Source organism: Cebidichthys violaceus, unplaced genomic scaffold, assembly GCF_023349555.1.
Source record: "Cebidichthys violaceus isolate CVI_PGR_0920_01 unplaced genomic scaffold, fCebVio1.0.p SCAF_28, whole genome shotgun sequence".
NCBI lineage: Eukaryota > Metazoa > Chordata > Actinopteri > Perciformes > Stichaeidae > Cebidichthys > Cebidichthys violaceus.
In genome coordinates this window covers 4,975,735-4,999,768 of record NW_027176461.1, presented here as the reverse complement: position 1 = coordinate 4,999,768, position 24,034 = coordinate 4,975,735, and the positions used below count along the sequence as shown (strand labels likewise).

The 24,034-nt window shown below is 40.6% G+C and overlaps 1 protein-coding gene across 1 annotated transcript; it reads left to right on the top strand.

Moving 5' to 3' along the window:
• The first annotated feature begins 869 nt into the window (after positions 1-869).
• On the top strand, positions 870-16,274 carry LOC137880462 (zinc finger protein DPF3-like). Its single transcript, XM_068721844.1, has 11 exons — positions 870-925; positions 6,645-6,805; positions 7,216-7,323; positions 9,473-9,600; positions 10,003-10,098; positions 10,314-10,374; positions 11,040-11,081; positions 11,511-11,651; positions 12,122-12,235; positions 12,390-13,195; positions 13,628-16,274. The coding sequence occupies exons 1-10, from the start codon at positions 894-896 to the stop codon at positions 12,548-12,550; spliced, it is 1,044 nt and encodes a 347-aa protein (XP_068577945.1). The 5' UTR covers positions 870-893; the 3' UTR covers positions 12,551-13,195; positions 13,628-16,274.
• Positions 16,275-24,034: the final 7,760 nt, after the last annotated feature.

The following is a 24,034-nucleotide window of genomic DNA, read 5'->3' as shown; positions in this document are numbered from 1 at the left end:
ACACACACACACACACAGACACAGACACAGACACAGACACAGACACACACACACACACACACACACACTCCTTGGAGGTGCTAATATTGCACAGTATAGAATAGGAAATACATCATGTCATGTTACTTGTACTGGAGTTCATTCCTGTGCAAAAATGTGTGCAGTCTGTTGCTTCAGATATGCGTTTTTATCTTTTGCGATGTCCAGTTATTTCACCTGCAGACTACAAATCGAGAAGGAGCGATTGAAACAATGTAAGCAATGATGTGTGGATACTAAACTGATGGAAGATTTGCAGAACATTAAAGTTGTATCAGCTCCCATTAGTCAAAAACATAATCTGGAATTGCCTCTATGTTTTTAATGTGTGTGTGTGTGTGTGTGTTTAAATATGCCTGTGTCAAACCACTTACTGTACTGTATGTGGGAGGAATAGATCGTGTGCACAACTGTGTATTATGAGCCTCGCTTCCACTCCTCTCCAACACTGCCGCTGCAGATAAAGTGAGGGGAAAAGTATTTGCCTGGTGCTTATTGATGATGATAAATGATTTAGAATTATTTTAATAAATAATTAAACACAAGCTTCCATGTCGATATTCTGTGCCACTTGCACTGCGTGTTTTCAGTGCGCCAGGAGGGAAGTTCACTTGACACATGACCAAGCTCAAGTAAAGGTCTCTTTAAAAGTGCTGTTATTCAGTTGTCTACAATACAAATACAAGGGAAAACCCTTTAAAATAATTTTGACAGTTTACCCCATGAAGCCACGCCCCATCCGCGTATGCTGCAGATGTATTGGTCCACGATTTCACCCCGAGCTGTGATTGGTCAACTCCTGTAGGTTTCCCTCAGAACTGCAAGACGCCGATATTGCGTTACATTGTAGCAAAATGGCGGCTGTCATTCAGAATCCACTAAAAGCGTAAGTAATTAAAGACATTTAGGAAATTGTGAACAATTACTTTGTTGCCAACTTGTACATTGAAACTGGCTGTTCGTGCATGTGTTTTTCAGCCGTGTGCATTTGACTGATTAGGCTGTCTAAATTCGTTTTTGTGTACTTCTTGCATGGCAAAGTAGCCTCGCATAGTTCTTTTATTCCACAGCATTTTAACATTTAGTCTTAAACATGTGCGCTCGACTAACTGGCGTTTTGACTGCACTAGACGAGCTTTTCCTCCGTACGGCTTCAGCACAACAGAGTGTCGTCTTTCCTGGGCTATAAATTTTATTTGGAAACTGTCGACAACGTGCCCTCGCGCTGCACCGAATAATTAAAAGCCGATTTTCTTCGTGCTCGGCTGGGCATAGCGGGGGAATATCGTCTTGACATTCCGAAAGTCGTTTATAGTTGGTGTGAATTGTCGACATGTCAACTTTGGCTCCTCCGAGCGCAGACGTGGTCAGGACCCGGTAAAGCAAGGGAGGAGGCATTTTGTATTTGCATGCTTGCTGGCGAAATCGACTAAAGTGACAGCAATATGAGTCCGCCGTTGGAAATAGCTTGTCACTCTGTGCTCAAATAGCGCGTGCTTTAGTCGTATTTATCCTCCAACTTCAAAGAAATGCTCCACCTTTTTTTTTTTTCTCCATTTCGCCTTTGTTCTTCTGTATTGTTTCACCAATTCCACTCGTTAGCATATTACTGTAAGTTAGACACCGTTAGCCTCCTGCTTCATGTCATATTTTTTAAATATACATTTACACTAATAATGTGTTGCGTTTGCTGACACGCACATTCAGTTGGACGTGACTAAATCGTTCCGCCTGTATTGATGTGTTATCATCATCATCATCATCATCATCATCATCATCATCATCATCATCATCGCGGCTCTTTGGGACTGTGGAGGTAGAGCAGCCACTTCACTGTGCCTTTAAGTGGAGGAGTGCTGGAGATTAGCTTGGTCCAGGATCCTGGGCCCCATCTGTCAGAGAGATGCTCCGACAGAGAGGAAGTGTCGGGCACAAGCAGGAGAACCATCTGCTCCTCCACAGAGGTACCCTGGCACCTCCGTGGACTGTAAGCACAAGGAGTGGACCACACATCCGCCCATGCTGTTGCCATTGTTATTGTGACATTGTTACTACACCTAGGGAAACATGCAGAAGGATTTTTTTTTTTTTTGGGATACCTGATTGTCCAGTTCAAACTATTTATTTCCATTGGACATTGGCGTTTTCCGCAGAGGATCATTTTGCACAAGTCCAGTTTCGGAGACTAGTTACTCATAATAATGTAACGCGACTGAACATTGTCTTTAGCAATACAATCACAGCCTCCCTCTGTCGTCTCCTGAACGGCCCAGTGAAGCACTTTGAAGTTGAAGTGACCAATGCAAATGTTAGATTAGCAGGATTATTATTATTATTGGAAAGTGCATTTCCATTATTACCCTGTTGTACCATTTCCCTCTCTTGTGTCCCAACATGCTTCAGTGGCGTCTACTGAAGCTGCCGTTTCATCTCAGAGACGCTTCAGCATTCTGATGTGGAATGTCTCCTCGCTATAAACTGTGCTTAATGAAGTGTTTCGGTGTGTTATAATTAGCCTCTGTCTCGGGTTTCTGACTTCATTTCACACGTTTGTCAGATTATAATTAGTCACACTTGACACTAATTGGATGTCGCTCTTGTGGACCATTTTGACCCTTTTTTTTTTCTTTGTATTAAGATGATTCACTTCAGGGAAATGAAACGCTGGTTTGACTTTGTTGTAGAGTGGTGGATGAAGCTGCGGCGGTGCAAGCCTGTGCACGCTCGTGTGAGGTCTGTCCCTCCTATGAGCATGGGAGGACGGTAATCTCCAGAATCTGCTGATTAAAATGGAGTCTGGAATATTTGATTAAAAAAAAAAAAAAAAAAGAAGAGGCTCACAAAGCTGCTCATTAAAATTTTAGCCACAGCTGGAGTTGGACACATCTTCCAGCCACGGCTCTCCTGATATTACATCGCCGAGCTTCTTCCCCATTCGTCAGCTACCTTGTCATTGGCGCTGAGTAGACTTTCAGTGAGTCGGGCCTGCTGTTTATTGGCACTGCAATGTGGAGGTGTATGGTCTGGTTTTACTCCTGCCCTCACCCAGACTGTGTTGCTCTGATTGGTGTAATCAGCGGTTGTTGTCAGGATGCAGTTGCTCTGTAGGCCCTCCTCCTCCTCCCCCTCGCTTGTTATGTGGTGGCTCTAGCTTCCTGTGAAGGAGCAGTGCACCTGCAAATTTGAGAAACCTGAAAAGGAGGACAGCTGAAAAGAACTGAAGTTGTGTTTGTAGATCATGTTTTTATTTCTTTTATTCTTCACGTCAGTCACATCTCCGGAGTGCTGCTGGACCATTTTGAATGTAGACACTTGGGAGTTTATTCTCGACTGCTCATGACCACTTTCCCCCTGTGAGCTGCTCTCCTGCAAAAGTAAAGTTTGTCGTCGGATATGCAAATTGAGTGTTGACACACACTCGTGTTACGGTTGCAGCCATGTGACAAAACGAACCGTTGACAGAAACGCGCTGATAGCGGAGGCCCCACTGGCCACAAGATTTGCTTTTGTTCCTCGCCCTTATGCGTACATACTCACCTTCTCCACTCAACTGGAAGATATTGAGGATGTGTGGCACATACCTCTGAGGCAGCTCTTTAAGCCCTAAAACCGTTTAGTTTGCCGCCTCTAGGCAGAGCTACGTTTTTACAGGATAATTAGGGTTTACTACAGCTTGGGTGTCGTATTTGAAATATCATTTCTATCGGTTTTGTGTGGAACTGCATTCACAAAAGTAATTGTTGTGATCTGGGAACACGGGGAACTCGCGCAAAAATAAAATCAGTGGTGCAAGAAATGAGCATTCAAGCAATCAGACGGTTTGTACGCAAGCCAAGAGATGATCTAAACCGGACCCGGGGGTCCTGACCCCTCGGGTGGTTGCAAGATGAATTTAAGGGGTTGATTAGCAAAAGAGGAACGCAGACAAATATATAATTCTGCAGCACAATGGGGGGGGAAAAAATGCTTAATATGCAACTGGTGATGACGGTTTGAAAGTCAACACTATTTTTGTTCTATGGGCTCAGAAAGGTTGGGAACCCCTGATCCAAACCACTGCATTTGAAAGTGAAAGTGAAAGAGAGTTCACTTGAAATGATGGTAATAATCCGTCATCGTACAGGAAATGGTGTGTGCGCGCAACATCTAGCCAGTACAGTAGGTCAAAGTGAACCAGGAAGCTGCTCTGTAAACCTTGATGGATGTTTAGAGCACACAGTTTGAATAATAACTCGACTCTCTGCTTTTGTTTTTTCCTCTTCCAAGTAAGGGTTGGTTAAAAATCAGTATGATTGTCGAATTGCGTGTGTTTTTTGACTCAACTGACTTTGTTTTAGTGATTTTTCAAGTCAATGGAATTAGTCTTAACCACTTCAATGTCTTCGATTTCAAAGGACAGTGAAAAAGAACAGGGACATGTGCCTCAAAGCAGACAGGAGGGGAGAGGTTGTGTGCTGACATAGGTGTGACACCCCACCCCCCACCCCCTGCCCCCCCATCTTGTTGGATGTGTGGGTCTCGTCACTCATTGCAAGTGTCACAAAGATCTCTCACCAAAACCAGTGCACCTGCTGCTCGGGGCAGCGGGGCTGCGATGGCGAGCGTGTCGATGCACAGACAGACGGCGCCCTCCAGAAGACTTTCACCACTTGTTTGTTCTCCCTCACTCCCTTCCGACCGTTCCCTGCGCCTTCCCCTTGAGCCGGATCTACATCCTCTCTCGGTTTTGTTCAACTCGAGTCGTCTCGGAGTCGAGGGGTTTCTTGCCACGTTGCGGCGTCCGCCCTTTTGAGCGCGCGCTGGTCTGCTTTTCGGAAACTGCTATGTCACACTGCGTCTCATCCAAGCTGCGTGTTGATATCAGGGGAACAGCAGCGACGCAAATCGGTTAGTTTGACGGGGATTTACTGTTGGAAACGACAGACCACATAATGGTAGAGATCAAGATGTTTTTTTATGAGCCAAATACTTATCTTTTAAAAGGAATCCTTGTGCAAGCTACTGGTGAAGATATAAAACATCTCAACTTGAGTGTTCAGCTTTGTGGCCAATCTGTTTCGGGTAAATCCCTGTTGTGATGCCTGTTGTGATGCCTGTTGTAAAAATTCCTGCCTCTTTAAGGGTGAGAAAGTGCAGGCACGTCTCAGAAACTGTAGGATGTCTTTAGAAGGCAGAGTGTATTAGTGATATGATTATTAACTACAATATTATCTTGGTATGATTGTAACACCAGGAAGGAAAAGCAAAGTCCCGTAGTTATTAGTAACGATCTGCTTGTTGGCTTCCTTTCGTCACCATCTTGCCTTTTTTGAACCCCGTCGTGTTTTTTGTTCTTCTCTCTCCCTCCATCATCTTTCTCACACCTTTCCACCCCTCCCTTGCTCTCGCTCTGTACCTGCGAGTGTTTGCTCTTCTCGGTCACACTGACACGAAGCCGTCTCTTTCCCAGAAGCCTCGCACACTGTGGCTTTTGTCTGAACCGCAGAGCAGTGGGGCTTTTGTGCGGGATGGCATTCCTAACGTGTGCCGTTCATCCGCTGGACGTTGGTCTCATCGATGGGTGTAGGGGGGGTAAATACGGAGAGAGGGAGCGGAGAGCGCGGGACCTGGAAGACGCTGACAAACCACCTCCACCTCCAGTGCGAAGATTCCAGGCTTGACTCGCAGCCCCGCAGCTCATTAAGTTTCAGCTCAAAATGGCCGTGTTCCTAATGTAATTGAGAACACGTGGAGGAACTTCATTATGTGGACGTGGAGATGTTCATGCTAGCAGAACCGGTGGCTCTAATTTGCCCTGCTGCCCCTGTGATATAACAGCAGATTGTGGAAATCACATTCAAAGTACCTTGCCATGATTTCATGAGTTGCAGCATTTACCCCCATCTTTGATGTAGTCAAATTAGAACCTGCCCTTGTGCTAGGCACTCTACTGAGATTAATTAAGTAGGCTAATTACCATACCAGGCGTGTGGCAGCGATTGAGGGCTTGAATGTGAAATACCCCCCCCCCCTCCCCTATTTCACTCTGAATATTAACATTGAAACCCTGAGGGACTGCCAAAATCTCAGTGGTGCTAAGAAAAGTGGAACTAAAGTGGGAGAGTCTCAGCTGCTCGCTGATCGGAGGAGTGACTTTGTATCAGACACCGGATTCTATGTTTTCGTAGCGTAACTCGGTCAATGCCGCCGTCGCTCACAGCCTATCTAGAACCCGATCAGACAAAGAGCCCACAGAGGTAATAATATGTTTAACCTAAGCAGTGGGAGCAGTGTTGTAACGAGGAGAGGGAAGCTCAGCTGTCGGTTCGAGACTCGCACTGAACAAGAAGTTTGAAGGTTAGAAGTTTAAGCCGACGTTAACGACATTATTTGTGTTGAGGAGCGTTTCTAAGGCGTACGAGTCTTGTAGCTGACTCGGCTCGCTGATTCAATGATCTGTAGCAAAGCAACAGGCTATTATCAAGGCGGCATACATGCATGATTTTAAAAAGGCTCATCTGCACATCAAGAGATTCTGAATGTGATCTCACTCTGTAAGCCGCTGTGTCAACCACATCGTCCCGTGTCACTGACCTCTGCTGATAACGTTACCCCCGCCCCCGCAGGTTGGGCGACCAGTTCTACAAGGACGCCATTGAGCAGTGCCGCAGTTACAATGCTCGCCTGTGTGCTGAACGCAGCGTCCGCCTGCCATTCCTGGACTCGCAGACCGGCGTGGCCCAGAACAACTGCTACATCTGGATGGAACGACATCACCGCAGCCCTGGTGGGTAAACGCGCGCAATGCGCGAAGGGTTAACGGCGCTTCTGGTCCAATAAGCTCGTAAAATGAATGTCTTCATCTGCATTATCTAAAGCTATTATTTAGGGTTGCAAATAGTTATTTTCACTATTAGTTATGTTCAAGCAGCCTCTGTATTATTCTCAGTAATGCCTGAGAAATTCAAGTTTTGTCAATCTCAATACAGATATCTCTAACAAAACCAAACAAAAAAATCAATAGTCAGTGTGACAATTTGACAATTCCACTCTTCTTTTCTTCTTTCATATCTGTAACGGTTAATCAGGTGTTTCTACGTTGCAAAGATCCTGTAACTGTGTTTTTATAATCACGGTGTTTCAGCTCAAACCGTCTTGTTGTTGTTGTTGTTGTTGTTTGCTGCTGTTGCTGTACAGGGGTCGCAGCCGGGCAGATGTACACATACCCCGCCCGCTGCTGGAGAAAGAAACGACGGCTGCACAACGCCACGGACACGCGCCTGGGCATCTACGGCCTCCAGCTCGGTAAGATCCTGTTGCTTCTTCTTCTCCCCTGACTCCCACCCACCTCCTCCTCCTCCTCCACCACCACCTCCTTCAGCTCATGTGATGATCTGGAATAATCTGGCTCTAAGCATATCACTCTGTGGTCAGCGCACTGAGCAGAACGGGGCTGCCTGTCATTTTTCCGAGGATGAAACGTGTCTTGTGTTCATCCCGGCTGGTAAACTTGTTTTGTGAGAAGTAGAACACGTAATTAGATTTACCACTGCTGGGAGCAGCGAGACGGAGTTCGGCCACTGCAGACACTATTTAATAAATGTTATGGAATTAAATTTGGCCTTCTCTGGCTGCCACTTGAAACCGCTCACTCAACACATTTACCCTCTCCTTTATATTCTCCTTACCACCTCCCTATTTAGATTGGTTTTGTCTCTTTTACTCTTTTACTGTGACAACTCTTTCGTCTCTGCATCCCTCCCCGTACTGTGACATGCATTCTGTGTGTGTGTGTACTTGTAGTGATAGTGATCCTGAGCTCCAGATAATGGTCCATTCTGTGCCCAAGGCTTGCATACCCACTGGGATGTTACACTATCCATAGGAATGACTGTGACAAAGGAGAGAATCTCACACGGAATCACAAGAGAAATCCATTGTGTGTCGATGGATCTCCACGATCATGATGCCTTAGTTCAAAATGTACGTCTGCATTGCATCGTGGGAAGACAAGTGGAAAGTAAGAAAGGAGGAGCGGGCCTGGAAAGAAAACGCAAGCTTGAGAGATAGCATATGAACCGAGCCTTTGTTTCCCCCATACACATCCCACTGTAGCCTATTGTTTTCCACTGAGCGTGTGCTGGATAGGACCGCGCCACTCTGTTCCTTCCCCTCTCCAGCAACAGAGCGTTGTCTGCGCTGTCTGCCTGTGCCCAGCGGAGGGGAAACGTACCCTGATTTAACCTGGCGTGTCTTATGTGGAGCACGTTCTGCAGCTGGCCAGAGGTGGCCGGCACGGGGCAGCAGCCAGACTCTGTCTCGCTGGCTCGGCAGGCTAACTGATGGTGTGCTGGAGACGGGGGCTGCATGCAGAATCAGCTCCCTGCTGCAGGCTGCTGGCGGCTCTATTTTTAGCCCCCCCCAGCTCCCATGGGTTGGGAGGGGGAGGAGGAGAGGGGGGGGGGGGGGGGGGGGGGGGGAGGTTGGGTCTGTCTCGTCGCGGAGAGTTGAAAGTCAACGTGTGCAGACACAATGGTGAGGGGCTGCCTCCGCATGGTGGAGGGGGGGCACATTTTTCGAGGAGCTTGTTGTATCTGCTTCTCACGCCCGTCTCCTACGTCTCTTACCGATGCAGTCTTCTGTCGCTTCAGCACTTCATGTTCAATATTCTGCAAAAGTCTGAGCGCAGTGGTAAGATGAAGGGCTGATGGAGAGCTGGAGTCAGGGGGGGGGGGGGGGGGGGGGGGCTTTGAAGTGTGTCCTCTTTTCAAACACCCACAAAGCAACTGGATGATCGTGAAGCCGTCTGTGGAGAAGAGATTGTGTAAATAAGATCTGCAGATCCGACTGACTGTCAAAGCTTTTGTTTGCTCTGCTTTGTCTGCTCAACCCGCTTGCTTCCTACACTGTTTGTTTGAATCCTCAGATGAACTGTAGGAGGAGATATCGGCGTGATGTGTTCAGGTTAAAGCGATAAGCCACTTAACTACATTGTACCTCAGAGATTCCTGCAGACGCAGTCGGCCTAATGTCTGCATAGCGCAGCATCGCTTAGAGCGCTTCAATGACAATGCATTCTCTTTCAAAATGAAGATATAAATGTTTTCGGTAATATAGTGCTATGAAATGAGTTGTGCGGATGCGTTGTAACAAACAAAGGCTCCAGCAATTTGCCTGGTGTGAGTAAAAAGAGACGTAATGGAAATGAATGCTGATAGAAAGCTGCTCGGAGACTGTAGCGCCGATGCTTCTTGTCACAATTACAGTTCTTGATGGTGATGAAACGGCCCGCTGGAGTACTGTAACACACCGCAGCTTTGGGATCACTTATAAACAGACTCCATTGATTGGATAATATACCTGTGGAAAGGGAACAATAGACATGTGTTTGCATGCTCTTAAAGATCCTGGTTTTGATGATTCATCATGGTTTTTTTTTTTGTCTTTTGTGCAGACGGCGGCCTCATGGCCAAGGACCCCTTGCCCACCCAGAGCACCACGCTGGAGGCTCTGCTCCGAGGAGAGGGTCTAGACAAAAGGAACAACGCTAAGAACGACGAGGAGAGCCTGCTGGAGATCCAGGTGGGTTCAGTCACACGAGTTGTCTCGCTGTAGCTCTGTGCGTACCATTGCTGCTCGCTGTTGTCTGTCATATCTCGACTCAATTCACAGAAAGGACAGACAGGAAGGCGGGGCTTGAGGCGTAATGGCTCATCTCTCCTCTCGAGACAAAGAGTTCATTTTTCTATGTTCATGCTCCTGGTAATAAACAAATAACTGCAATCAAGAAATAGTCTCTGGTCCTTTTACATGTGAGCATTTCCACATGTGTCAAAAAGCACAGATGGTGTGGAGAACTTGAAAATAATGAATTGATCTTGGTACTCTGTTGTTGCTGATCTGTGTTTTGTTTTTTCCCAGCATGCTGGTGCTTCTATCAGAGCGAGTGTTGAAATGTTTTGTTTTTTTGTCTCTGTGCCTCAGAGGGTTCTGGAGGCAGACGCAGCAGAAGATGCTTTCCATGACGACGACGACTTTGAGGTGAACACTCCCAAGAGGAGACATCGGGGCAAAGGAAGAGTAAGTGCCCACGTTACACGAGCCGCCTTGAACAGTAGTCGGAGCGCCGCCGGAGGTTTAAGAAGAATTGTGTTATCGGTGTATTGAACGGTTTAGTTTCTTTATAAAACATATATAGATATACATAGGTAGTGGCTGTATTACACACAACACAAGTTTTTATGATGGTTATTGTTATAATGGTAATTCTTATTCTGGCCCTTTTGTTCCCTCAGGGTCGGGGTTCAGGCCGCAGGAAGGCAGATATGAATGACGACAAGCCATACGTCTGTGACAGTAAGTAGAGATGAATTGTGAAACATGAGGTTTGGTCTCGTGTCAAATCCTTTTTAATTGGTGAATTACAATGTGAGTTTCTGTATAATCTGCTGATTTCACTGGCAAATATTGAGCCTTGTTATTATAATATTCTTAGTTTGATATTTTATATATTTTTTATATATATATATTATATATCTCTCTCAAAGCAAAATCTGCTCTTAATTTTGTAATATTTTTGAAAGAATGTCCTTATCCACTTTCACTAAATTCAGTTCCCTTGTATTGAATATAAAAGGAAGTTTTCTTGTCCATACTCTAAAAAAAAAAATAGGGAAAAGCACAAGATCTCTTTTTAAAAAATAACTTTTTATGACATACTAAATAATGACATCTTATGACCTTATGACAATTTAATGACATACTATTAAGCATATTTTTCCTTAAGAACCTGTTCTAAAAGAGTCATAGACTCTTAGCTTTATACTGTATATGTATAGAATATATATTCTATATTTTTGGGGACAGAACCAAAGCTGAACTAGTGTCACTGTACTCTCATGTATTCCTGTACATGCAAGATGTATGTGGAAACTCCAGGCGGGGGGGTATTGGATGTTGTGACACACACTCGCGCTGTTTTCACTCCTCCTCTTCTGTGCTTGGTGTTTTCTCTGTTTCAGACAGATACAAACAAAAGCAGAACTCAAAATCTTCGGCTTCAGGTACCTTGATTTGTAGTAGTTTTTTTTCTGGATATTTGATGATACAGATTGTTGAGTGAGTGGTAGTGTCACAAAGTGCTGTGAGTGTTGATTTAGCCCCTATATTATCTCACTTATTATATTATCGGCCCTTGGGGCTGTGAAACTGAGCAACGGTTATTAAGTTGTTTGTGTTTTGATTTGACTGGCCATTGTAATCGGATCCTAAAGAGTCAGAAGCAGAGTAGTGTCCTCCATTAGACACCTGGTGTTATGCTGCTTTATAACTAAAGCTGCTCGTGAAGGTCCCGGTACAATCGAAGCATATCGAGGCCTTTTCCAAAACACCGGTCCTGCACTTGAAAAATGCCGTGTTGCCTAACATATTTTTAGATACTGAACTGCAGCGAGTCGTAGGAGTAGGACTGAACATCTGCCCTCTTGTTTCAGTCTGTGCGAAGCGCTACAGGAACCGTACGGGGCTAAGCTACCACTACACCCATTCCCACCTTGCAGAGGAGGGCAGAGCCGGAGAGAGGAGCTCGGTGGCGTCTAAATCCCCCTCTGCACAGCAGCCGGACCGACACAAGCGTAAGATGTCACTCACCTGTGTGCAGCTGGACTGAATCACGACTGTTTTCATCAAACAAACCATTGCTCACCATTACATACGACACGTCTGTCCTGTTAGCTGGCTCCACTCTAATGCTGTGCTGACTGCTGCCGTTTCATATACATGAAGTTTGAAATGAATGCTCTGTCATATTTTAAGTTTGACTTGTACTTTAAGTTCGATTTTTTTTATTTTTTTTTGAGGGGCATTTTGCCTTTAGATTGATAACTCATTGTAAATGTACACAAACGGGCATTTATACAAACTCGACCAGTTATTATAAATCAAAGTGATCAACCTGATGCCAATCCACCAAAAACATGTCCACATAATCATTAAATCAAAAAGCACAAAAGTTGTATATCGACACAAATTATGCTTAAAATAATTGCTTTTGTATTAATACTCCGGAAAATCAACTGTCCCTAAAACTACGACTGTTTTTTAGGTGCAAAGGGTCCAGGTGGGACCAGTATTCCCAACAACTACTGTAATAAATGCCAGGGCTCACTAAAGAAAACGGGTAAATCTGGGTCTCCCTACTCAACCTGCCAATGCAAACGTGAGTAATCCAAAGAATACTATAAATACAGTACGCAATGTTTCTGTCCACAGTGTATTGATGTGTAATGTACATGTATGATGGGGAGAAATGGATGGTCTCGCTTCATGACGCTGCTCTTGCTTGACTCTTCCTCCGCTCTCCCGTGTGCCAGCTGGCCGCGTAGAAGAGAAGGACGACGGGACTTTTACCGGAGCAGAGGAGCTGTTCGGCACCACCTCGGAGAGCGACACCTCCACCTTTCACGGCTTTGAGGACGATGAGCTGGAAGAGCCCGCCACAAACAGCAACGGAATATCCAACCGACACAGATAGAGAGAGAGAGAGAAGCGATTAGATTTAAAGAGACTTTTTTTTAATATGGATTAACCTCTGGCAAAAATCTGCTGCTTCTTTTTCAATGTTTTTTGTTTGCAGAAAGCACAAAGTGATAATTTCAGGACAGAAATGCAAGTGGTATTTTATCTACTGAACATTGTTGAATAATTTATGAACACCTTTTTTATATATAAATATATATATATATATATATATATATATTAACTTTCAAGGCTATTACCGACTGTCAGTGTTTCTTGACAAGTGACTTGGTCTCTTTGCGAAACGGAAGACGGAGTGGGATTTTTGTTCCCGCCGCTGGAGCAGAAGGAGCGTACATGAACGTTATGAACAAAAAACACTGGAGAAATTTGAACAATTGATAACAGGGCATAAATGATACAGTACATTTTGGGAGATGATTGAATGTCATTGCAGACCCAAACTTGAGCTACTGGCTGTTTTTCAATCAGTAGTCGGGTGTGACTATGAAGGTCTCTGCTTCTGCTCTAACCCTGGATTAAACTTGTGTGAAAATGAAGGAACCAATGAAAGGACTGCCACAGGCCACTGGAAATGTTTGGAGGTGAAGAAGTCTTTAAATATAGTCTTTACAGATATAGAGGACTAAATTAATAAAAGGTAAGCAACAGGTTTTTTCTTGTTTGATTAGCGCACATTTCATTTAAGTCTAAAATACATTGTTGTATATGCATTAGACAGAGTTTTAGTGTAAATTAGCTTTGCAAATGAAAATCACTAAATCTCCTGCACCGCTCTCATGTTAGCTAGTGGTGGACATGTTGGTCCAAACTTAAGTTATCTCAAATACCGGATGGGCTGCCATGTGGGGTTTTGTTTTCCCCTCTAATTAGCAAATGTTGTCATACTAACGTGCTAAACTAAGATGATGACCATGGTGAACATTACACCTACTAAACATCAGCATGTTAGCACGGTCAGCGTTAGCATCTAGCTCAGAGCAGCTCCTGGCTTATTCACAGCCTCACCTTACCGCTGTGTTCAGACGTATTGAGTGTGAGTCTAACCCGTGTTGTCTGTTCTATGCCGTAGGAGCACCCAGCACATTGGCATGTGGCCCAGAGGTGGGGATGACGAGTGAAGAAGACGATTAAACTCTGGAAAAAAAACAACAACAACAACGAATGAGCCTTCATGTCCCTTCTGACTTGAGCCGAAAATATCCGACTGAATCGGATGAACAGACATCCACCACTTCTACAGGCCATGTGGACTTAATTGAAGCAACCGCTCCCTTGACGATATGTATTGATCCCTTCTGAACATTTTTTGAAATGTGAGTAGATCCAGCTTCATTTCACCCTTTCTGCACTGTGCTGGAGCTCCACGGAGCTATGGGAACACTAAAGGCCAGACCTTTTTGGACCGTTTGTGCCCAACTGGTGCATTTTGGGGGGGGGGGGGCCCCCGCGGCCAAGGTCGCCCACTCCTGCTCTGTGACTGTGTGTCTGCCGTGTGATCCGATGTGACACTAAGACGTCATTATCCCCATCACTGTGCCAGCCTGCCGCTCTGCACTGGAAACCAGCTCTGACAGCCATGACCCTCCCAACCTGATTGGACCAGTGATCCCCTGACCCCCAGCCATAAACATGGTGCTCAAATCCACCACTATTACATGAAGACCTCTGGACTACTGTATTAATACCCTGACATGGACGCAAAGGTTGTTTTTTTTTATCTTTCTGCCTCTGTCCCTCTGTCTGTTTTTGCTCTCTATTTCCCAGGCCTCTCTGATCTCATTCAGACTCGAATGCGTCGCAGTAATTTAGCTCTTTTCTTTTTTTTTTTCCTTTTTGTTTTCTTTTTGTTGCATCTTTTCTCTGTTGTATAATATTTCTATGTTTTGATCTCGTTAAAGTTTGATTAGTGTGACTTCTTGGGTTTGTTCAGACTGTATTGATACCTCTGTCCTGATCAGGTGCACAATAGCCACAACTACTCAGGCATCTTTTAATTTTCCTCTGCTGTTGATTGTTCAGCAACTCGGTCCTGATTCATGTGATTGTATTCAGTCAGCAAGGAGGGACAATAACGCCACGCCGGGATCCCAGTACATAATCGACTCCCACCAGGGATTTGGGACGCCGCGGTCTCGTGCTATAGGAAAAACATTGCAATAACGAGCTTCAACTTTGTCTGGTCTCTGCTGATTTCGCCCGGTGTCACACTCGCCACGTAAAACCTCTCTGCTTTCAGTTTGAAACCCACTGTCTCAGCAGATCGTGAGTGACAGCGGTGAGAATCATCTCGGGATTCATTTGAAAACAATATTATCGCTAGAGAGACATAACTCTGCTCCGATCCACATGCTTAATGAGAAGGAAACTGTAAATCAAAGTTATGTGACATTTCCGTTGAGTGCTTTAGAGGGCCTAATTGCTTTATGACATTTAGAAGGTGCTTGCAGTACTATATCAAAAAGCCTTTTAGGTCCATAGGTTGCACATTCTGATACTGTGTAAGAGGTCTGTGTCCTTCCATGTGTTCATTCAGTATCGCTACAATGTAATAATAGCCACTCCGTTTTTTGAAGCTAACCATTACTCCTTTAGTGTTTGTGCATTCAAACCATCTTTCTTCACTTCCCTCAGGGACCCTTCACACAACAGTTTATCTCCTCCGGACAAAGAACGGATCTGAGACTTCTCAATTATCCTGTCTTCTTTTGTATGTGGTGTTTCCACAATGAAATGGGTCATTGTGTCTTTTATCTTCCAAAGTCATGCCAGTAAGTGAAAGCATGTGTTCATCGATCATAACCTGCTTAATGTTACCTGCCGTATATGAACAGGCCTTTAGTGTGGTGCAGTTCTGAACAATAGGAGGAGCTCCTAAAATGCAAAAAGTCAGTGATGTCTGCTTCGAACTGTGTGTCACCAATCATTGAATAGCCTGTTATACCTCGTCAAAGACGCAGCAATAGGCCCGGATACTCTTGTCAAAGGGGGGGGTGGGGGCTGGGGGCTGGGGTGGAAACGGAGCCAAGAGGAGATGAAATGGACATGACTGGGCGTTTGTTTCATCTTCAGCTGTAAATATGAGTTGAAATGGAGAGAATGAAGAAGTCTTTGTTTGTTAAACTATTTTTATTGTTCTGAAAAAAAATAAAGAAAAAATAATAAAGAATGAATGGTAATGTTCGATGCCGTTTTTCTGAGAAAGACCAGGGGACATCTTGAGAATGCAGCTGATAGGCAGAAGAATCCTGGACTATATGCTTGGATCGATGGGTCGGAGTGACCCTCAGACTCTGTGAGCAGACAAAAAGGGAGAAAAAACAAAACAAAACACTAATTGAGTTTGTGAGAGCAGAAGTACGAACAAGACGACTAAAAGGGGCTCCAGCACAGCGAGCTCTTATTGATCTGTAGGTGCTGCTTCAGAAATCACAAGTAAGTTGGTACAAGTCATGTATGAGTAATATAGTCTGCCTGCAGAGAGAGACTATATCGGATCTGAACCCTAACTGCAGGTGGAAGGGAGGGAATTTCTTCAAACTTGGCACAAACTTCCACTTGGACTCAAAGATGAGCCGTTTACATTTACGGTTGTCGTCACGTCTGTGCCATTCTCATAAATGCGATTTCTCAGGAATGCCTAGAGAAAATGTCTTTAATTTTGTTACGAACATCCACTTGCACAAACAAAGGCTTACAACCGCGAGGTGACATTTTACCATACATATTTTTTATGACTTTTTAAAGAACTACTATACTATGACTTTTATGACATGCTATAGTATGACATTTTTATGGATTTTCCAATCACATTCTTATATTATACTATGGGATATTTATTTCATTATAAAGGTATGAAAATATTGTATGTATATTTGTACCATGACTTTTTATATTTGTTAATGTCATACTTTGACTTTTTTAAGACCTACTATACTCTGACATTTTTATAACACTGATTCTTTATCATTCATTTTTTACGACCATACAATATTATGTTTTTTTATGACATAGTATACTATGACCTTTTATGAAATGCAATACTTTTACATTTTTTATGGCACTTTTTGTATGTTACTATGACATTTTTATACTGTATCAATATACAAATATTTGTTTCAACGTCCTTTATTATGATTTTTTGACGTACTATACTATATTTTTATTTATTTTTTTGCCATACAAGACTTTTTATGACATACTTTACTATGACTTTCATTCAAAATACTATTATACTTATTATACTTAATACTTATTTTCAACATACTATACATGCCATTTTTATGACATACAATAATGACTATTTTAACATACTATACCATGACCTTTTTATGACGTACTATACTATCACTTTTTTCAAAATACTATACTGTGAAATTTTTCAGCATGCTATAGTATGACTTTTTTTTTTACATATAACAATGTGACTGTGTTGATTTTTTTTTCTAAATGACAATGGTATGACTTTATTTCCACATATTATTCAATTCAATTTTCAATTTGTACAGCCCAAAATCACAGATCACAAATTTGCCTCAGGGACCTTTCTCATGAAATACAATGCTGTTAGTATTTTTTCGAAATAATATACTATGATATTACGTTTTTTCAACATAATATTTGACATACTATTCTATGCAATTGACATATTTTTCCAACATACTATAGTATGACTTTTGCTATAGGTACTAACATTTTTTTTTCTATGCTTTTTCTACATACTGTGCTATGACTAAACAGTGACATGTTATACTATGATTGTTGAAATTATACAACGACTCTTTTCCATCTACATTACCATGAATTTGACATTTCTCTTGACATACAAGAATAGGACTTATTTTGACATTCTATACCATGTTTTTTGGACATATTTTCATTTGATTAAATTCTGAACGTTTTTCTACATATTACACAAAGACTTTTTTTTCGAAATACTCTACTGTGACTTTTGAAGTGCTTTCTCACCTCACAGGTTTCCATGGATCATGGTTATACCTGGACCGTGGTGGTACTGCTGCCATGGTCCACCCTGACACCCACTGCTCCAAATAAAATTAATCATGTCTTTTACTATTAATGCTCCCATTACTGTTTTTATTATCGTTATCATTAAATACTATACTATATATACTGCGGCTGCTTATTGGTAGTAATATTTTTTCTATTATTATTTCTGCTATTAGTAGCAGTATCTCATTATCTGCCGTATGGATTGACGATGATGTAATTTCATAATGTAATGCACACAACATCTAGTGCATGAGGGTCCAAAGATAGAGTATGTTGTATGTTTTTCATATTGTAAAACCCCACGAGGCATTGAGTATTGAGTTATACAAATAAAATTGAATCAAAGTGAATTATTATTATTATTATTATTACTCTGACTTTTTGTGGTATTATTTCGCCATTATATAGCCTAATATATTTTTTTTGACGTATAATATTTTTTCAAAATATGACTGACCTTTTTAATGAGCATTTCTTTTACTTTTGTATTTTCTTTTTTTGATAAACTATAGTTTGACCTTTTTCAACATACAATACTATGTCTATTTCATTGCTTACTATACTTTGACTTTTTCATTTCTATTTTACCATGACTTTTTTTATACGACACAATGACGTTTTATGACTTTTGTCAACTTAGTTTAGTTTTATTTTTTTCCAACATACTTAAGTATAACCTGTAGCCCTTACAAAACACATTTCACACTATCTACATACTATACGATGACTTTTAAGGCCAATTTTTCGTTTTCTATACTATGACTTTTTAATGACTTTTTTCATCACACTACACTATGGATTTTTTTGAAATACTATACAGTGACTTTTTTATGAGTGTCTTTGCCACACTAGTATGAATTTTTTTGAAGTACTATATTTTCGACATACACTTGTGATTTTTTTATCACTTTTCAACATACTATACAATTACATATTTGATATTTTATGACTATTTTTTAAATATTATACAATTACATTTCTACCCTTTTACACATACTATAACCTTTTTTGGTCTATTACAACATAGTGTACTATGATATATTTTAAACATGATATACTATGAATTGTTATGTCTTTTTTCAACATAGTTATTTTTTTTTCAATGAAATTAAGTATAACTTGCTGACTAAAACATATTATGGGGTGACTTTTTTTCGACATGCTATACGATGACTTTTTTCGACTCACTATACTATGAATTTTTCGACATGCTATACTATGACTTTTCTCAAGACTTTTTTCGACATACTATACTAAGACTTTTTGACTTTTTTCGAAATACTATACTATGACATTTTTCAACATACTATACTATGAATTTTTTTAAACATGCTATACTATGACCGTTTTTTCACTTTTTTCGAAATGCTATACTATGACCGTTTTTCACTTTTTTCGACATGCTATACTATGACTGTTTTCGACAGGCTATACTATGACTGTTTTCGACATAATGTACTATGACTGTTTTTTGACTGTTTTCTACATGATATATAATATGACTTTCTATAGACATACTATGCCAGTGGTTCTGAATTGCTGTCCGTGACTAAGTGGAGAGCACGGCTGCCTCTCAATAAAAGGTTTGTCGGTTCAATACCAGGCTCCTGCTATGCTAGTCTAAACCCCAAAATACTATCACTATGACTATTTTTAGACATACTATACTATGACCGTTTTTCACTTTTTTCGACAGGCTATACTATAACTGCTTTCGACAGGCTATATAATATGACTTTTTATAGACAAAGTATGCCAGTGGATATCAATTGCTGTCTGTGGCTAAGTGGGGAGCAGGGCTGCCCCTCAATCAGAGGGTTGTCGGTTTAATCCCCCCCTCCTGCTATGCTACTCTCAACCCCAAAATACTATTATTATGACTTTTTTTAGACATACTATACTATGATCGTTTTTCAATTTTTTCAACATACTATACTATGACCGTGTTTGACTTTTTTTGACAGGCTATACTATGACTGCTTTCGACAGGCTATACTATGACTGTTTTCGACATAATATACTATGACTGTTTTTTGACTTTTTTCGACATACTATACTAAGACCTTTTTTCACTTTTTTCGACAGGCTATACTATAACTGTTTTCGACATGATATATAATATGACTTTTTATAGACAAACTATGCCACTGGATATCAATTGCTGTCTGTGGCTAAGTGGGGAGCAGGGCTACCTCTCAATCAGAGAGTTGTCGGTTCAATCCCCCTTCCTACTATGCTAATCTCAACCCCAAAATACTATTATTATGACTTTTTTTAGACATACTATACTATGATCGTTTTTCACTTTTTTCGACAGGCTATACTATGACTGTTTTCGACAGGCTATACTATGACTGTTTTTGACATAATATACTATGACTGTTTTCGACATAAAATACTATGACTGTTTTTTTACTTTTTTCGACATACTATACTATGACCGTTTTCTACATGATATATAATATGACTTTTTATAGACAAACTATGCCACTGGATATCAATTGCTGTCTGTGGCTAAGTGGGGAGCAGGGCTACCTCTCAATCAGAGAGTTGTCGGTTCAATCCCCCTTCCTACTATGCTAATCTCAACCCCAAAATACTATTATTATGACTTTTTTTAGACATACTATACTATGATCGTTTTTCACTTTTTTCGACAGGCTATACTATGACTGTTTTCGACAGGCTATACTATGACTGTTTTTGACATAATATACTATGACTGTTTTCGACATAAAATACTATGACTGTTTTTTGACTTTTTTCGACATGCTATACTATGACCGTTTTTCAATTTTTTCAACATGCTATACTAAGACCGTGTTTCACTTTTTTCGACAGGCTATACTATGACTGCTTTCGACAGGCTATGCTATGACTGTTTTCGACATAATATACTATGACTGTTTTTTGACTTTTTTCGACATGCTATACTATGACCGTTTTTGACTTTTTTCGACAGGCTATACTATGACTGTTTTCAACAGGCTATACTATGACTGTTTTCGACATAATATACTCTGACTATTTTTTGACTTTTTTCGACATGCTATACTATGACCGTTTTTCACTTTTTTGACATGCTATACTATAACTGCTTTCAACAGGCTATACTATGACTGTTTTCGACATAAAATACTATGACTGTTTTTTCACTTTTTTTAACATGCTATACTATGACCGTTTTTTACTTTTTTTGACAAGCTATACTATGACTGCTTTCGACAGGCTATACTATGACTGTTTTTCGACATAATATACTATGACTGTTTTTTGACTTTTTTCGACATGCTATACTATGACCGTTTTTCAATTTTTTCGACATGCTATACTGTGACAGTTTTTCACTTTTTTTGACAGGCTATGCTATGACTGCTTTCGACAGGCTATACTATGACTGTTTTCGACATAATATACTATGACTGTTTTCTACATAATATATAATATGACTTTTTATAGACAAACTATGCCAGTGGATCTCAGTTGCTGTCAGTGGCTGAGTGGGGAGCAGGGCTACCTCTCAATCAGAGAGTTGTTGGTTCAATCCCCCCTCCTGCTATGCTAGTCTCAACCCCAAAATACAAATATTATGACTTTCTTTAGACATACTATACTATGATCGTTTTTCACTTTTTTCGACAGGCTATACTATGACTCTTTTTGACAGGCAATACTATGACTGTTTTCGACATAATATACTATGACTGTTTTTTGACTTTTTTCGACATGCTATACTATGACCGTTTTTCAATTTTTTCAACATGCTATACTATGACCGTTTTTGACTTTTTTTGACAGGCTATACTATGACTGCTTTCGACAGGCTATACTATGACTGTTTTCGACATAATATACTATGACTGTTTTTTGACTTTTTTCGACATACTATACTATGACTGTTTTCTACATGATATATAATATGACTTTTTATAGATAAACTATGCCAGTGGATCTCAGTTGCTGTCAGTGGCTGAGTGGGGAGCAGGGCTACCTCTCAATCAGAGGGTTGTCGGTTCAATCCCCCCTCCTGCTATGCTAGTCTCAACCCAAAAATACAATTATTATGACTTTTTTTAGACATACTATACCATGATCGTTTTTCACTTTTTTCGACAGGCTATACTATGATTCTTTTTGACAGGCAATACTATGACTGTTTTCGACATAATATACTATGACTGTTTTTTGACTTTTTTTGACAGGCTAAACTATGACTGCTTTCGACAGGCTATACTATGACTGTTTTTGACATAATATACTATGACTTTTTTTTTACTTTTTTTGACATGCTATACTAAGACCGTTTTTCACTTTTTTCGACAGGCTATACTATAACTGCTTTCGACAGGCTATACTATGACTGTTTTCGACATAATATACTATGACCGTTTTTCAATTTTTTTAACATGCTATACTAAGACCGTGTTTCACTTTTTTCGACAGGCTATACTAAGACCGTGTTTCACTTTTTTCGACAGGCTATACTATGACTGCTTTCGACAGGCTATGCTATGACTGTTTTCGACATAATATACTATGACTGTTTTTTGACTTTTTTCGACATGCTATACTATGACCGTTTTTCAATTTTTTCAACATGCTATACTAAGACCGTTTTTGACTTTTTTCGACAGGCTATACTATGACTGTTTTCAACAGGCTATACTATGACTGTTTTCGACATAAAATACTATGACTGTTTTTTCACTTTTTTTGACAGGCTATACTATGACTGCTTTCGACAGGCTATACTATGACTGTTTTCGACATAATATACTATGACTGTTTTTTGACTTTTTTCGACATGCTATACTATGACCGTTTTTCAATTTTTTCGACATGCTATACTGTGACAATTTTTCACTTTTTTTGACAGGCTATACTATGACTGCTTTCGACAGGCTATACTATGACTGTTTTTGACATAATATACTATGACATTTTTTTGACTTTTTTTGACATGCTATACTAAGACCGTTTTTCACTTTTTTCGACAGGCTATACTATAACTGCTTTCGACAGGCTATACTATGACTGTTTTAGACATAATATACTATGACTGTTTTTTGACTTTTTTCGACATGCTATACTATGACCGTTTTTCAATTTTTTCAACATACTATACTATGACCGTGTTTGACTTTTTTTTACAGGCTATACTATGACTGCTTTCGACAGGCTATACTATGACTGTTTTTCGACAGGCTATACTATGACTGTTTTTCGACATAATATACTATGAGTGTTTTTTGACTTTTTTCGACATGCTATACTATGACCGTTTTTCAATTTTTTCGACATGCTATACTGTGACAGTTTTTCACTTTTTTTGACAGGCTATGCTATGACTGCTTTCGACAGGCTATACTATGACTGTTTTCGACATAATATACTATGACTGTTTTTTGACTTTTTTCGACATACTATACTATGACTGTTTTCTACATAATATATAATATGACTTTTTATAGACAAACTATGCCAGTGGATCTCAGTTGCTGTCAGTGGCTGAGTGGGGAGCAAGGCTACCTCTCAATCAGAGGGTTGTCGGTTCAATCCCCCTCCTGCTATGCTAGTCTCAACCCCAAAATACTATTATTATGACTTTTTTTAGACATACTATACTATGATCGTTTTTCACTTTTTTCGACAGGCTATACTATGACTGTTTTCGACAGGCTATACTATGACTGTTTTTGACATAATATACTATGACTGTTTTCGACATAATATACTATGACTGTTTTTTTACTTTTTTCGACATACTTTTCTATGACTGTTTTCTACATGATATATAATATGACTTTTTATAGACAAACTATGCCACTGGATATCAATTGCTGTCTGTGGCTAAGTGGGGACCAGGGCTACCTCTCAATCAGAGAGTTGTCGGTTCAATCCCCCCTCCTGCTATGCTAGTCTCAACCCCAAAATACAATTATTATGACTTTTTTTAGACATACTATACTATGATCGTTTTTCACTTTTTTCCGACAGGCTATACTATGACTCTTTTTGACAGGCAATACTATGACTGTTTTCGACATAATATACTATGACCGTTTTTCAATTTTTTCAACATGCTATACTATGACCGTTTTTGACTTTTTTTGACATGCTATACTATGACTGCTTTCGACAGGCTATACTATGACTGTTTTCGACATAATATACTCTGACTATTTTTTGACTTTTTTCGACATGCTATACTATGACCGTTTTTCACTTTTTTTGACATGCTATACTATAACTGCTTTCAACAGGCTATACTATGACTGTTTTCGACATAAAATACTATGACCGTTTTTTCACTTTTTTCAACATGCTATACTATGACCGTTTTTTACTTTTTTTGACAGGCTATACTATGACTGCTTTCGACAGGCTATACTATGACTGTTTTCGACATAATATACTATGACTGTTTTTTGACTTTTTTCGACATGCTATACTATGACCGTTTTTC

Bases quoted from the DNA above. Each gene is read 5' to 3' on its own strand.
- LOC137880462 (XM_068721844.1), top strand. From the start codon at position 894: ATGGCGGCTGTCATTCAGAATCCACTAAAAGC. The intron at 6,806-7,215 runs GTGGGTAAACGC...GTTGCTGTACAG, and splicing joins ACGACATCACCGCAGCCCTG to GGGTCGCAGCCGGGCAGATG. The intron at 11,652-12,121 runs GTAAGATGTCAC...ACTGTTTTTTAG, and splicing joins GCAGCCGGACCGACACAAGC to GTGCAAAGGGTCCAGGTGGG.